Source organism: Ochotona princeps, chromosome 11 (assembly GCF_030435755.1).
Source record: "Ochotona princeps isolate mOchPri1 chromosome 11, mOchPri1.hap1, whole genome shotgun sequence".
Lineage (NCBI taxonomy): Eukaryota > Metazoa > Chordata > Mammalia > Lagomorpha > Ochotonidae > Ochotona > Ochotona princeps.
The window spans coordinates 58,733,249-58,749,462 of record NC_080842.1 but is presented as its reverse complement, the minus strand read 5'-3'; the positions used below and the strand labels follow the sequence as shown (position 1 = coordinate 58,749,462).

At 43.6% G+C, this 16,214-nt stretch overlaps 1 protein-coding gene across 1 annotated transcript in view; it reads right to left on the bottom strand.

The window, feature by feature from the left end:
* SEPSECS (Sep (O-phosphoserine) tRNA:Sec (selenocysteine) tRNA synthase) overlaps window positions 1-13,499 on the bottom strand; it is a 30,470-nt gene extending 16,971 nt beyond the window's left edge. Inside the window, exons 1-6 of the mRNA XM_004579337.3 lie at window positions 13,361-13,499; window positions 12,589-12,743; window positions 10,431-10,549; window positions 9,062-9,220; window positions 7,604-7,757; window positions 3,824-3,926 (exon numbers count right to left, since the gene is read on the bottom strand). Coding sequence (XP_004579394.2) covers window positions 3,824-3,926; window positions 7,604-7,757; window positions 9,062-9,220; window positions 10,431-10,549; window positions 12,589-12,743; window positions 13,361-13,474 — 804 coding nt within the window. The 5' untranslated portion in view covers window positions 13,475-13,499. The remainder of the gene's footprint in view (window positions 1-3,823; window positions 3,927-7,603; window positions 7,758-9,061; window positions 9,221-10,430; window positions 10,550-12,588; window positions 12,744-13,360) is intronic.
* Between the last annotated feature and the right edge of the window lie 2,715 nt (window positions 13,500-16,214).

The window sequence follows — 16,214 nt, the reverse complement described above, 5'->3', positions numbered from 1 at the left end:
TGAACTTCAAAATGAAAAACCTAATACTCTAGTGAAAAACTGGATTTTTTACCCAGAAATAGAAATAGAAACTAAATTCTGTTCCACATCCAGCACAGTCTACGACCTTCTGTCTAACGTACTTCATTTTTGCCCTCTTAAAGAGATACTATCTAAATTTTAACTAAGGTAGCTATTTTTTTCTTTATCTGCAGCCACAGAATTTCAATCTGTATTCACAATCTACATTCCTATTAATACTACAGCCACATCTGACCTTCCCTTTCACCATCTTTCCACATTCATATCTCAGAGGAATAGGAGCAGAGCGCTGGTCTAATCTAAGAGACCAGGCCCAGGCAGCAAGCAAGGAGGGGCGGCAGACTGCTGTCGAGGCTATCAGCCACGTGCGTAAATCTCACCTTCCCCTGCCACCCTCCTATCCCCCTAACAAGGCAAGAGGAAACAGAATCCCACCCTACCACAGGACACTAGAAAGTATTCAAGAGCAATAGAACACATAACTGAAAAACACATGAGTGGTAGCATGTAAAAATAAAGGGGGACAAGTCAGAGCGGCTTTGGGTTACCATTTACACACCATCCCAGGCTCCTGAGAGAAAACTGAACCTAAGCTGGGAGCAGTTCTACAAAGAGGGCACCAGGGCACCAGAACCCGCTCACTACAACACCCAAGGCAAAGGGCAACACACTCCCTGGCAAGAAAACAAAGAAGCCAGATCCGACTTCAGGAAGGAGACAGAGACCTCTTTTTCCCTTCAAGTCAGTGACCACCCAACCACGAGGGGGAAAATGCCAAATGGATGGAAACGCTGAGGGAAAACTAGAAACTTCACATCTGCTAAATGAAAGGCTCATCCCTCCATCCATCCCTTTACTCACTCACTCACAGAACAGCTGAGCACCTGCCACCTGCCAAATGCTGCTCTGAGCTGGAAAGAGCAGCTGGGAATACAACAAAGTTTTCATATAATAACTACCACCAGAACTTACACATGAATTTACTATGGATCATGCATTATTTCAAGCTCTAGGTACATGACACATGGAGCCCTCACCTTAACTATAAGAAGCAGATGATACTGCAATACCTATTTTACAGATGAAAAAAAATCAAGGCATGATGGTTTTAAAGTGACCTGTTAGAGATCAACTGGGATTCAAACCAAGGCAGATCAAGCACACTATGAAGATGACCCAGGCAATAATCGACACAGCAAGAACAAAACCCCAAATAACCTGGCTGAAAGCAGCCTAATTAAAGGTCAAACATGTAACTCCTGTGGCACTTACGTTCTTCCTGAATTATCACTTCCTTGGACCCCGCATCCACCTCACCAGCATGCTCAGAATGACCTGAACCCAATCACTTCTCACCCCTTCAAGCTGGTGCAGCACACCAGTGCATTTCACATGGGCTGCTGAAACACCTTGCACTCTTGCCTTCCTACATTCCAGCCGCCACCTGACCCTTGTCACTGTATTGCTCCGAACTCTCCACTGGCTGACAAGCATACCAAGAATTAAAACCCAAAGCCTTATTGAGCACAGCTCAAGTCCCCATGACTACTGTTCCCCATATCACCACTGGGGTCCAGCGATTCCAGCTTCCTTCCTGTTTCACACACAGTTCAAACACACGCTTAGCACCTGCTGCTACCCTCTCTCACTAGAGATCTGCACAGTTCGCTCCTTCACATCATTCAGGGTGCTGCTCAAAGGTTATTTCCTGAAAAGGCCATCCCGGATCACCATGCCCCAATACCAGAGCCTTTATTAAGACCTGCTGTGGGCTCGGCGGTGTGGCCTGGTGGCTAAGGTCCTTGCCTTGATCCCATATGGCCGCTGGTTCTAATCCCAGCAGCTCCACTTCCTCTCTATCTCTCCTCCTCTCAGTATATCTGACTTTGTAATGAAAATAAAATAAATCTTAAAAAAAAAAAAGACCTGCTGTACCTGCTTCCTGTCTGCTGCCCCAGGAAAACAGGATGCTCCCTGCAAGCAGGATTGTGTTGCATTTACTACTGCATTCCCAGCACCAATCCTGCTGCATGGCCCACCAGCAGTAACCCAGGACATATTTGTCAAGTGAACGTCAATGAATCAGTGACTCAGGTCTGTGAGTAACGCTTCTCCCAAATTCTTAAAGTTGCTGCTTCCAACTACATTTGAAGCTTCACAATCCACTCACATCCTAAAATAATTATACCCATTTTGTGAATCCACTATATCCCCCTCCAACATTCTGTCCTAACATCCACATTCCATCATTCCCCTAGATTACTCTCCAAGCATACTTCTCAGAACCACATGTGCACAACAGAGTATTCTATGCGTCCAGCTCTAAGTCATTCTCTTTGTTTTCCAGATTTATTTATTTGAAAGGCAGAGCAGGAGAGAGAGATCTTTCATTTACTGGCTCACTCCCCAAATCAACCAAGTCTGGACCAGACTGAAACCAGGAGCCAAGAACTCCATCTGGTCTTCCATCTGGGTGGCAGGGCCCAGGCACTTTGGCCATCCTCTCCCACCTCCTCTGGCATATTAGCAGGAAACTAGATTGGAAGTGGAGCAGCCAGGGCTCAAATCAGTACTCTGCTATGACACTGCCAAGTGAAACCACTAGCATTTGGGCAACTCCATCCTGAAAAATTAAAAAATATTTTCGCTATAGTTCTTTCTTCACTGACTGATTCATTACTACAATACTACTGTCTCAAGAAAGATTTGCAGTTTTTATTTTTAAAGGAAAATATGGGGTTTGAAGTCAAACTGAGATGTATAAAAAATCTGACAAGTTACAGGATCCTGGGCAAGTCACCAAATCCCACTGAGTTTGTTTTCTTCGTCTCAGAACAGGAACAGTAAGAAGTACACATTAAATTGCTAGAATCAAGTTCATTGGCAGCAGAGGCCCAAGAGGGTGCCTGACACAAGGCAGATACTCAGTCAATGCTATTACCAACAAGAACTACTGAGGTGAGTTCAGGTTAACTTAAAGTTCTTAGGATGCCATGAAACAGTAACAGGCACTCAGAGGTCCAGAGTGCCTGGGTTTCAGTCCCAGCTCCACTTCCACCCAGCTTCCTCCTAATATGCACCTGCTAAGGTACTAATGTGCTCAAGCAGCTGGGTCACTGCCATCCCTGTGAGACCCAAATTGAGTTCTAGGCTTCTGGCATCAGTCTGGCCCACTCCCAGCTGCTGCAGGCATTTCAGGGAGTGAAATCAGCAGATGGAAAATAGCATTATGCTTGTCTCTCTGCTTTCCAAACTAATAAATATTTTTTTAAAAAAAGAAAAACTGATGAATATGGCAAAATGGGAAAGGGAGCATACAAAACACTAACAAGGAGGGGTGAGGTGTTGTTTTAGATAGGATATCTGAGGAAGGTCTCACTAACCTGTAACAGAGCAAAAGCAAAAATACAGAATAATCAAAAGAGCAAAAGCCTGGAAGTGTACACATGTACAGCACAAGAAGGAGCGAGAGGAAATAAAACTGGAGAAGCAGCAGAGGCTCAAACACATCCAGCCTTGCAGGGCACAACTCTGACTCTTCTGAGCATGAAAGATGAGGACCCTGGAAATGAAACATTCTCAGAAATTTAAAAACTAAGTTATTGGAATATTTGTACATTGATTCTGGGCTACCAAAACTAGGATACCATATTGTCAGGGCAGTGACTTCTAGTGAAAGACTTTCTCATGTCCCCTGAAGCAGAGGGTGCTGTTTTGACTATACTAGGTTGTAAGAAAAAGAAACAATCTTGTAAAGTGTCACAACCCACTTTTTCCTGACTACCTTTCGGAATGCTCTTACCTGCTGAATGAGATGCATGCACTTCGAAGACTGCACTCCATAGGCATTGTTGACTATGTGTGGAACGCCATAATTAGCACAAATCACAGCCAGTTCTTTCACTCTATAAACATAAATATGCAACAGAAAGACATACTCACTCTGTGTTTTATAAATTACAATGTAGAAACTTTGTTTTAATTTAATAGCCATCCTTAATGTAGACCAGGAAAAAGTGACAAACTCTTAAATTTCTACTGCAGAGTTTTAGCATATAATCAAGCAGCTTAGAAATACATAGCAGGCACTTTAGGATAAACCTCAGAAAGCTTTTAAATTAATATTAGCCATAAATGAGAAAAATGTATTTATGAAAATTTATGTAGATGGTAACTATTGAATCATTTTTAAATTTCCTATGTAAAAAGTAAGATTATTAGTAATGACCCCTCACAAGGTGGAGTGATCTATTTTATATGTGAAGTTTAGTTTTCTGAGAATAATTTGCATATCTAAAAATCTTAAGAAATTTAACGTCAAATGCTTTATGAAATATGCATTTTCAAATAGTCTTTAATGTATTAAAAAATACAGAACATTAAAATGTTTCAGTACCAAAATAACATTTTCAAGAAACTTGAATGCTTAAGAAATCTTTTAAATGGTGATTGGTTTTAAATCCACTCTTACCCACTCTTACTTTTTCTCTTTACACCTCTCCTATTAAGACAATTTGGGAATCTATGCAAAGTAAAGCAATAAACCGGAGCTGGAGCGTAATACGGAGTCACTGATTTACAAAACCAAATGCTACTCATGACTGAGGTCATCCCTGGTAGAATGAAAACAAAACTAAGTCCTATGAGTTAGTAAAATTAATTCTTTCAAAGCTTTCCTTCAAAACGGAAAACAATCAGAAGAGGCCAGCACTGCAGTGCACTGCGTTAAGTCACCAACCACCTGGGCCACAGGCTTCCCATATGAGTGTTGGTTAGTTTGAGTTCTGGCTGCTCCACTTCAGACCCAATGCTCTGCTAATTCGCCTGGGGAAGCAGCGGAAGATGGCCCTAATACTTAGGCCCCTGTCACTAACAGGGGACATCTGGATGGAGTACCCAGCCCCGGATCTCAACACAGCCCAGACTTGGCACTGCGGCCAACTGGAGAATAAATCTCTCCCTACTCACATCCAATTCTCCAGCCCCCACCCACCTTCCCTGCTCTCTAAAACTCTGCCTTTCAAATTAATCAATTAATTAATTTTTAAAAAACCACAAAATTTAGGATCAACAGCAGGCAGTTAGCCCTAAGAGTGAGACACCTACAGCCTATGTCTGAGTGGGCTTCACCCCTGGCTGCAGCGCCTGACTCCAGCTTCCCACTGATGCTAACCTGGGAGGCATCAGTGATGGCCGAGGCAGCACCAACACCCACATGGGAGGCGTGGACTAGTCCTGGCTCCCAGTCCGGCCTGGCCACTGAGAGCATTCAGGGAGTAAACCAGTGGACAGGAGCTCTCTCCATCCTGGCTCCCAGCCCGGGCCTGGCCACTGACAGCGTTCAGGGAGTAAACCAGTGGACAGGAGCTCTCTCCAGCCTGGCTCCCAGCCCGGGCCTGGCCACTGACAGCGTTCAGGGAGTAAACCAGTGGACAGGAGCTCTCTCCAGCCTGGCTCCCAGCCCGGGCCTGGCCACTGACAGCGTTCAGGGAGTAAACCAGTGGACAGGAGCTCTCTCCAGCCTGGCTCCCAGCCCGGGCCTGGCCACTGACAGCATTCAGGGAGTAAACCAGTGGACAGGAGCTCTCTCGGTCCCGACTGCATGTATCTCTTTTTCTGCCTGCCTCTTAAATAATTTTTTTTTAATTAGCAGGAAGGAATTTTCATACAATAAAGGTTCTTTTCTAAAGGATGTATTTCAAATATACACTGCACACTTTTATTACTCAATTATGCATGATATATTTTCTAGTAGATATAAATTGATGTTTTAAAACTATAATTAGAAATTATTGTGTTCACCTGTCAGAAGTCTTCAATTTGCTTCCTTGAAGTTTTATGAATTAAAAACTCATTTTATCCTTTACTTTCACAAACCTCATAAATCAATACAGAAATCCTTTCTGTTACTTACACTAATCAAATGGTGTTTTAAACAAAGCAGACCTTCTGGGAGACACCTATCTTTCCTTAAGAAGATAAAAGGTACTTTCACATAGTGATCTAATAAAAGCATTCTTGAACAAAAAACCTCTATAAGGAGATTCTATAATAATATCAAAGCTCTATTCTGAAAAGCAAAAGTCACTTGTGAGTAGTTGAAAATACCTCCAACTCATCAAACATGTTAATAGCTAGGATATTTAAATGGTATGACGTGAAAGGCAAAGAAAGAAAAATATTTTCCGGGTAAAATCAAATTGTATTCAATAACTTAAGGGCCTTTTCAGTTTAAAAGAAATGATAACTTGTCTTCTTTAAACATTTCTTTTAAATGAATTTCTCCAACAACAAGCTCATCTAATTAATTAACTAATAAAGACAAAATATGTCCATTAAGATTCTAAAGGAATTAAGCTTGACCTACGGAAATTATAATGTATAAGTTTTTAAACTTAATAAAATCAGAAATGCAAAGATGTTTCCATTCCCCTAAATTTCATTTTAGATTATTTACATAACACTACTTAGAAAATAATAATTTTTCTGACAAACACGTCTATGGGTTTCTCAATAAAGATTATATATGTAAAATTATTATTATCACACCAGGCATATCATAAACACTCAAAAAACATTATAATTTAAATGAAACAAAATTAAAACTATTCTCAAGAATTATTTAATATATCTATAAACAATTTTAATGATTCTATCACATGACAATTTTTATAGATATCGAGAATATCAATAATGAAATAGATATGTAACAGTTGAATATGAATTCTAAATGATCCATAAACACATGCAATATAACTTTAAAACAATTCACAAGTGCATGACAGTAACAAGGTGAAGTTTCAAGAACATGGTTTTAAGGTTGTTTCTTAAAATCTGCCTATAATAAAAGTTAATATGCATTCATTACTGCCAAATAATGTGATTCTATAAGAACCAAAGTATAACCTGTTGCCAGAGAAGTCTAGTGAATACAGATCTGAAATCACTAGCACTTCTGCTCTAAATGTGAAAATGCAGCAAACAAAGTTGCTTTTCAAATCAGAGAGCTACACTGCTATACCTGAGCCTGTACTCAGAATAAAAATCTATGGCTATTCTTCAGAAAACATTCATGTTTTCCCTTTTGCTTTGATTTTTTACTGGCATTATTGCCAAAATGGAGGCAATTACTGGGTACACTTAAATGTGCACCTGAGTTAATCATACTAAAAAGCCAAAGGAAATCATATAATCCTAACATTTTCCATTTTTAATGTGCTAACGCTGATAATTCCTACATCTAAAAACTAACTGTAAGATCAAAGAAGTAGGGATTGCAATGAAAACAAGTAAAAAGAAACTTCTATTTTAAATAATGAGGGAAAAAAATGCAAGCGATCAGAAACAGGATAAAGAGCCAAAAGCCAGACATCACGTCTAAGTGGATCTCTGCACCTATTACTTCTGTTTGCCCTGCACGAAGTTGTTATTTTCCAAGCCTTTACACTAACTCTCCACAAGGTCCCTCTTCCCTCAGGACAGCGCAACTGACATCTCACTGCCCAGTGTCATTTCACTCTTGAAAACAACCATGTTAAAAAGACCCATCAGCACCTAAGGTTAATGTTCGTAAACCAATCACCTATCTGGCACCCTTGGAGCAAAGCAGGACGTGGTGGAATGAACACAGAGAACAGAATCAGGCCCAAGCTCCTGGATCTTGGCTTCTACCGCTCTCAGGTCCGTGCGCAGTTCATCACCTTCCAAGACATTCTCAATCACCACAGGCTCAAAACCTACCCAAGGCAAGCAGAAACCAAATGTCAGGGGTCAGTAAAACAAGGGAAAAACCTAAAACTCAAGGAAGCAGTGCTATTCTACTAACAAACATTCAATCCTAACTCTGGCTGCTGAATGTTCCACTTGTAATAAAAACCTGGCTCAATTCTGAAATTAATCAAAGGCAGGTCACAATTAAGCTAAAAAGCAACAATTCAATGAACCCACCAATCTAACATTTTGATACAACAATAAGAATTCTGGGATTCAGAATTGTGGCAAGTGGTTAAGCTGCCACCTGCAACATTAACAACTGGGAAAGCAGTGGAAGAAAGCCCAAGCACATGGGCCCCGTGGCCCTGTGGGACACCTGGAAAAGCCCTTGCCTTCGACCTGACCCAGCACCGGTTATGCCAACTGCTGGGGAGAATGTCAGCAGTCGGAAGAGCTCTCTAATTCTTCAAAAGAAAGAAAGAGAGAAAGGGAAAGAAAGCAAGCAGGGAGGGAGAATGAGAGAGACAGAGAGGATGAACAGTTCTGGGGTGAGCATCTGGCCTGGAGGTTAGGGTGCCAGTTGGGACACTCACTCCCCTGCCTCCCGATGCCCGCCACTCTCATGGGAGACCACACCAAGCTCCAGGATTTGGCTTGGCCCACTGCTCATGGGGAAGACCCACACTAAATTCTGGGATTGGCTTGGCTCAGCCTCAGCTGCTTCCAGCTCAGAGTCCTGTTGCTCTACCTCTCAAATACATTAACAAAATTAAACACACAAACAAATAAAAATGTAATAATTCTGAAAACAAATGATAAAAAAGTTCTCTACAGAAACAAGATACCAATGACAAAAAGGATCACTTAGTCCAGTTCAACTTCTGTATAAAGAGAAATCTGCTCACCCTCCAGCAACAATGGTCATTTTTATTTTGTAGCAACATAAATATAATTAGAACACTGAAACACACCACCATCAGCAAGTTACTGGTTTATCTTTAAAGTAAAATGTAATACATTTCAGGTGCCTGGGAATCACGGACACATCTGAGAGTACAAGCAATTCAACTGTGAAATTGTTATCAAATTTTTAATGGAGGTGACGCACTTAGCTAAAACATAATCAAAGCCTCCATAGAAATAATTATGAAACATTTAATAGTAAACAGTTCAGTATTCATAAATCAAAAGCTGTATAAAGCAATCAATGTATACAATTTCAAAACAAGGAAGAGATCAAATGTTCATTCATCTATTTCTATATAAAAAGTTTAGATTTTCTAATTGTGATTTTAGAATGTTTTGTATGTCACTTCTCTTCATTTACCTGCAGTGATCATGGATTTAAAGCATGACTTCTGATCTATCCGTGGCCACAGGATATACTTTGCCTTTGGTCTTTTGTGTCGCAAGGTTAGGAAACACAGAGTTAGACTCATTCCAGTTGCCATAGGAACCACAAAGCAGTTGGCCACTGAATGGACACCTACAAATAAGAAGTGAAACAAGTTATACCATAACATTATCCCAGCATCCTTCTAGGAAAAAAAAAAACCCTATTTCTACGAAATCCTAAAATGATGGCCATGAGTGCTTCCTTTTCCCGCTCTCGATCTCAGGAAGCTCACAGCCCAGTTCACCCCCAGATCCATTCAATCCTAAGGACTCTCTGCATTTTGTCTTTTCAGAAGCTACTAGAGAGGGGCAGTCATGACTCGGGATGCCCACATGCCCTACCCAAGTGCCTGGAATTGAGTCCCACCTCCACTTGCAACCCAGCTTCCTACCAAGGTGCCTGGGAGGCAGCATATAATGGCTAAGCACTTACATTCTTCCAACTCACATGAGAGACCCAGATGGAGTTCCTGGTTCTTGGCTCCTGCCTGGCCCTGCCCTGGCTGCGGCAGATACCAGAGAATAAATGAGTAAATGGAAGATATCTATCTATCTATCTATCTATCTATCTATCTATCTATCTATCTATCTATCTCCTTCCCACATTACCTCCAAAAGAAATTTTCTACCTACTGGTCGACCCTACAAGTGACCATAACAGTCAGGGCTAAACTAGAAGCCAGGAGCTCCATCCTGGTCCCCATGTGGATGACATGGGGGATGATATGTTCTTCCCAGGCCATTCAATGGAAGTTGGATAGGAAGTGGAGCAGCTGGCACACAAACCAGTGCCCACAAAGGGATGCCAGCACTGTTAGCAACTTTACCTCCGATACCACAATGCCAACTGCTCTCTGTCTCTTATCTGTCATTCTGCCTATCATTTTTTTAATCTTCAAAAAAGATTTTAATAGCTATATGGCAGCACAGCTTAATCCACACTTGCAGCACAGTGTCAGTTCAAGAGCTGGCTGCTTTGCTTCCAAACCACTCGTGCTAAAGCAGCCAAGAAGGCAGCAGAAGATGGCCCAAGTCCTTGGGTTCCTATTGCCCAAGTGGGAGACCAGGATGGAGTGTGCGGTTCTTGGCTTTAGCCTAGCCAAAACCTAGGTCTAAGGAACATGTCAGGAGTGAACCAGCAGATGAAAGATCTCTCTCTCTCTGTCTCTCTGCCTTCTAAATAAACAAATCAATTTGACCCAAATCTACTCCCTGTTTTTGTAAACAGACATCAATATAAAAATTAGGCAGAGGTGCGCTATCTGATCAGTAACAAGCATTAGGACGAACATAGTACATACCAGCCAACTTTATGATATCCAGGACCAAAGAATTGGTAATTCTGTTCAAAAGGCTAGAGCCTGCAGCTTTTGGTTGCACAGCAGAAATATCTCCAGATCGTCCAATTCCATGAATAAACCTAAGCAAGAACACGGGCCCCAAACCAGAGAAACACATTCAGTGTTCTAGGTGATCCAATGTATACATATAGAAATATAATAACCAGAAAAGCACCAGAAGCGGCATTTGGCTGTTGTAGATCTATCTGCCAAACCACTGACGATATTAAAAATACTCTATTTGTACAGAAACAACTTCAACAGTTCTGCTAGGATACCAAGTCTCAAAGATGGCCTTGTTACCTTTCCTCCCTTGGCTCACACACTACCGCACACCAAGATATGAGTCTAACTCCTGTCCACGCAAGTCTGGGCTGGCCTCAGTGGCTGACCGGGCCAGGAAGACCCTCGCAGAAGTCACTGTGTGGAACTGCTAGGCTAGTCCCGAGGCTTCCAGCAGTCCTCTCTAAAGGGCTTGCTCTCAGGACACCCCTCTCCCACGCCAAGGGCCATGACAGAGGGGGGCCCCCACCACAAGCACACACCCACCAGGCTCCCAGCCACGAGTCACATTACCTCAAGTACACCCGACTACCTGCAGATGACTAAACTCAGCCAACTGAATACAAAAGGACCCTACTGCACCTAAAACTATGAGAAATACTAAGCTAGTTTAAGCCACTAAGTCTTGGCGTGGTGTCTTATACAGCAATAGAAAACTAGGATATGGGCAATAATCAATTCTCTTTTTCTGTTTCCCCTAAGTTTCGATGGGGATGAGTCAAAAACTGCCTTAATTTTGAAAGAACTACATGTTCGTTAAAAACTAGTGTGCAAATCCACTCTAGACTGGATGACATTATACACTATATAGATACCTCTGACTAGTCTTTAAAATACAGAAGTCCTTTGGTAACTGAAATAATCTGTAAGAGTCAAACAGAGGAGAAATCCTAATATGACTATCACCAAAGCCCTGGCTGTGCTTGCTTACCACTGAAGCCTCACATAAAGTATAATTGCACACTCGTCATGAAACGTTCCCTTAAGTTCTACATTCACTAGAATTAGTTCTACATTATCTTCAGTTCTGCCAAAAACAAACCAAAGGGGGAAAATTTCTTTCACTCGAAAGGCAGAGTGAGAGCGAGCAAGAGAGATCTTTCATTAACCAGTTCATTCATCAAAAGTCCAAACAGCCTGGGAAGGGCCAATCAAAAGCCAGGAAGGAGCCTGGAACCTGGATCAGGACTGCTGGATGAGTAACGCAAACCCAACCACTTGAGCCATCCTCCGATGCTTCCCAGGAGCGCTGAGTGGACTGGAGGTGCCTTGGAGCTCTAAGTAGCTGTAACTTGCGCAACACTTCCATGAGGGATGCAGGTACTTCCAGCAGCAACCTAACACACTGCACCACAACAGCCACCCCTATTATTATCAGTTTCAATCACAATGGTTTAGACTGAGATAAAATGCCACTACGTCTAGGAGAATGTCATCATGATATAACGCCAAAGATGACAGGAGTTTTGAAGAACGTTGACCTATCTTTCACAGAAACACTGCAGTCAAAAAGAGATACTCCTAAGTGACTATATATTGAAACCACAATTCGTTTAATCGTTACCAGAAGTGGTGAAAAGCTTTCTAAAATAACAAAGATTTTTTTAAAAAAATGGCTTAAAACTCTAACACACCTCTTCCTATATCCATTGCAAGAAAAAGAGGTGCTTCTAACACAATCATAATTAATGTTCTGACTGTATGTCAGTCACTCACCAACAAAGCCTACCCTGTGAGAAGACATGTATGGAAAAGTGCAAAGAGCCTTAATGTGTTTAAGCTCTCACAACCAAATAGGCTGCTTCTGCTTTGCATTCTCAGCAGAACAGACCGCCTAGGCTAACAACCTAGAACCAGCCAGGGGAAGGGCCAAAGCCCAGAGTTTCTACCCTACAGTTCTTGAAAAGCACCTGCTCAGGCAAATTGTGTCCACCTCCCAGCAGCAACTGGAAATAGGAATAGAAAAAAAAAAGTGGCTTACAGCTTACGACTTAATAGGATGCCTACTGCCACCAGTCCCCTTAACCAACATTATAAACAGGAATTTTCACATTACCTGTAATGCCGACGAGCGACCAGGGCAGACGCCACTCGCCCTTCCCTCTCCCCCACACCACAATTGCTCAGGAAATTGTTGCTATCCATGACTGCCAGTTCGTGCAGGAAGAGTTCCAGGGTAGTTTCATCCCAACCTTCCTCCGGGCATTTGCCCTTGGGGGGGCCAAGGGAGAGAGAAGAGGAAAAAATTAAGTTTATATTTAAGAGAACCAACAATTTCTAAAATCCCTCAGCCATGAACTGTCAACTGTTTCACGTGTACTTTGCCATACTCTTTGCTATCCAAACTTTAGACATTCAGCATCACCAAGAAACTTCCAGTGGGCTAATTATCAACAAACATAAGGAATGCCCGGCTAAAACGAAGCTTATTCCGATTTGCAATTTTCAGTACGTTAAAGTAACCGAATGCTCAGACACTCATGACCAGGGGTGGTCCAACTGGAGAGGAACTCCACGAAGGGACGCTGGCAGGGGCGAGCCCTGCGCCGTGGGTGGAGCTGGGAAGTGGCCGCCCCGTGGTTTGCAAACATCAGGAGTGTCCGGGTCCCCTGCGGGTGGCGAGGCGAGGACTCTGCCCTTTCCGCAAAGTACGGCAACCGGGCTGTGGGTCGCTCCGGCGCGCCACAGGCAGACAGCCCCCGCCCCGCCGCCCCTCAGGGATGTCCCCGGCGCTCCGCGGGCTTCGGCCACGCCACGCCGGGCGCGGGGGACCTGCTTCAGCGCAGCGGGGCCGCGCCGGCCGCCCAGGGCACCGGCCCCTCGCTAACCTTCTCCAGCAGCAGCCGTATGAGGTGCTCGTGCGAGCGGCGGGCCTCACAGCCCTGCCGCACGTAAGCCGGAGACACCAGCCGCTCGCTCGCCGCGAAACTCTCGCGGTTCATGGCCACGATCGGCAGGACCCGCTAACTCGCCGGCCACCCGACGGAGCTGGCAGGCGCCTCGCCCCCTGGACGGTACGGCAGGGCCCTGGGGCCAAAAATAAATAAAAACCAACGCCACCACAGAGCACGCCTGGCGCGTGCGCATGCGCGAACGGCCGGGTCGGCGGTTGAGGGTTTGCGCGTGCGCAGGAGGGGCCGTGCCGCGAGTCGCGGGCCGCGGGAAGAAGCAGGTGTTGCGGTTGCCCCGGTTGCGCTCGGATTGGCTTAATAAAACTCTAGATTCCGGAGGCAGAGAAGATGAGGCCAGCAAGGAAGGGGTTTGCACTTACACTCGAGGACCCAGAGTAGTAAAGTGCAGTTGCAGGGGCAGCTGTCAAGAAAAATGTACTGAATTCGCCATTGTTCCGTGCGTTGTTGGACGGTGGAGAGCTGCACCATCTGTGTGTACTCTTACACATCAAGCTTCCAGAATTTTCCGTGTTTGCCTTTACTCAGATCAACATTAACCATCCTTCAGCAATCCCCTGCCATAGGACAATGCCCACATCAGATCTTCAAACAGTCGAATTTCCCCACCCCCGTGACACCATCCACACCACCAGATGTGATAAACAATACTGGCACCGCTGAAGGTAAATTCTCTAAAGGAAAGGCCCTGGTTTTACTGTCCGCAGAGAACAGGGCCAAAACAAATTATAGTGCTGAGTCGACAGGTGAGATGGAGCATTGCACAACCTAGCAGAAAGTTCTGGAGGGTAAAGAGACCAGACCCCTGGCTTGGATTCCCTGCAGTCTATTCCCGAGCTGAGCCTAAAGTCATCCCTGACATTGTGTGACCAAGGGTGTGCTAGAACCTGCGTGCGTTGGTTCACATTCAATTGCAAGAGCTGATTGTTTTGTTACCTGGTTTTTAAATACAGCCTCTCTTAAAAATTAAGTGATCTAAGTGTATGCTTTCTACTAAAAACAAACACTAAAAAAAAACTCAGCACTTCCTGATTGTCTTAATATTACCTACACTTAAACATTTACTCATTTATTTGCTTGAAAGAGCCACATAGAGAGGGAAGTGAGAGAGAGATCGCCTGTCTGCTAGTTGACTCCTCAGATGGCCACAGCATCCAAGGCTGGGTCAGGGTGAACCCAGCAGCCAGCAGGAACTTCATCCAGCTCTCCCACGTGAATGAAAGGGACCCAAGCTCTTGGGCCATGTTCCTCTGCTTCCCAGGCCATTAGCAAGGATTAAAAGTAGAGCAGTTTAACTGTAGCAGGAGCATTTACACCAAAGAAATCTACAGGTGCTACCAATCGCAAGTGAACAACAAGGGTTATTTAGTTCCACAATATTCAATTCATAATACAGTTGTATCTCTCTAGACACACTTTTTTGCATTCTCCATTGCACTTGGTCTATAGCCAAGGTAGAGGCCTCAGCACTCTACATGACATTGTGTGGGCTTAAAGGTTTACTGATGTAGGAAAAAATGTTGTGTCTACCTGAAAAGTAGACATATCCTACCAAACTGCTACCCAACTGCCCCCTATATCTCTTGAACACGGAGGAAAGGAAGGGTTTAAAGCAGGCGTTGAAAGTCTCAAATCCAAAGGTTATCTTCTATCCTGCACTAGAATTCATGTTATCCCAGTCTCATCAGTAAAGACTCTGCATGGCTGAGGGTATTTTTCAAGAGCTCAGGACAATCAAGGATTTTTTTCCCTTGATTTCCAGTATGTCCAAACATACTGGTCTAGGTTTTGTTTGCTTCTTGCCTTTTACTTAAAAAGCATTTTATGCACAGGCACCAATATGGCATAAACAACTGGTAAAGTTTATTCAGGAGGTGAGAAATGGAAACTAACCATGTAAAAGGTGGTAAGGTAGAGAGATTGATGCATCGAGTCCTAAGGGAAAAGAAATCGCTACCTTTTTCTGAGTCTGTCCACACAATACACAGAGGAGGGAAGAGAGATAGAGAAAAGCCCCACCAATGAAGCTGTGCCCAAAGCCGCCAAAGGCCAGAAGAGCCTTGACAGGCCAAAAACCCAAACCTCTCCTTGCACAGGTTTGGGGGGGGGGGGTGACTGATCACAGTGCAGCTCTGCCCCTTGCCCAAGTCCCAGGTAATGATGGGTACACATGGGTGGATGAAAAATATTACACAGGTAGAGTAAGTGCAGCTTCCAGATTCCTAACCCTAAAGTAACTGCCTAGACCATATCACAGTGTCTTGGCACCAATTCCTCCTAAAATCATTAGGATTCACAGTAATGTGTCTTTGCTTTGCCTTTTTCGGTGTGGCTCCAGACCACATGTGCAACAGTCAGCATTGCTGGGCTTTCTCCTAGGAAAGTCAGCAAAGCCCCTGGACAGTCATGCACTGGGAACTCATTGAAGTTGTTTTTCCCAAGCTGTGGATGAATTGAATTTCTCTTGTGAATCAGTTCTAGTGCACTATAGAGATGATCTCTGGCCTCTTTCTCATGCTTGTGCAAGCACTCTCTCTGTCTCCTTCTTCTCTTCTACTGCCCCTTCTTCCTGCTCCTCCCAAACGCAAAATATCCTAGTAGCCAAAATGTCATCCTCTTACCTTGTGACAACAGCTACCATGAAACAAAGACTTCTCAATGCTTTGGTTACACTCAAAGTTCTCTAGTTGATCTCAAGGTCACACACAGTGTAGATATTACATCTGGAAACACAACTCTTTTCAGCTAGTGGATTAACCTCTCATGATATTAT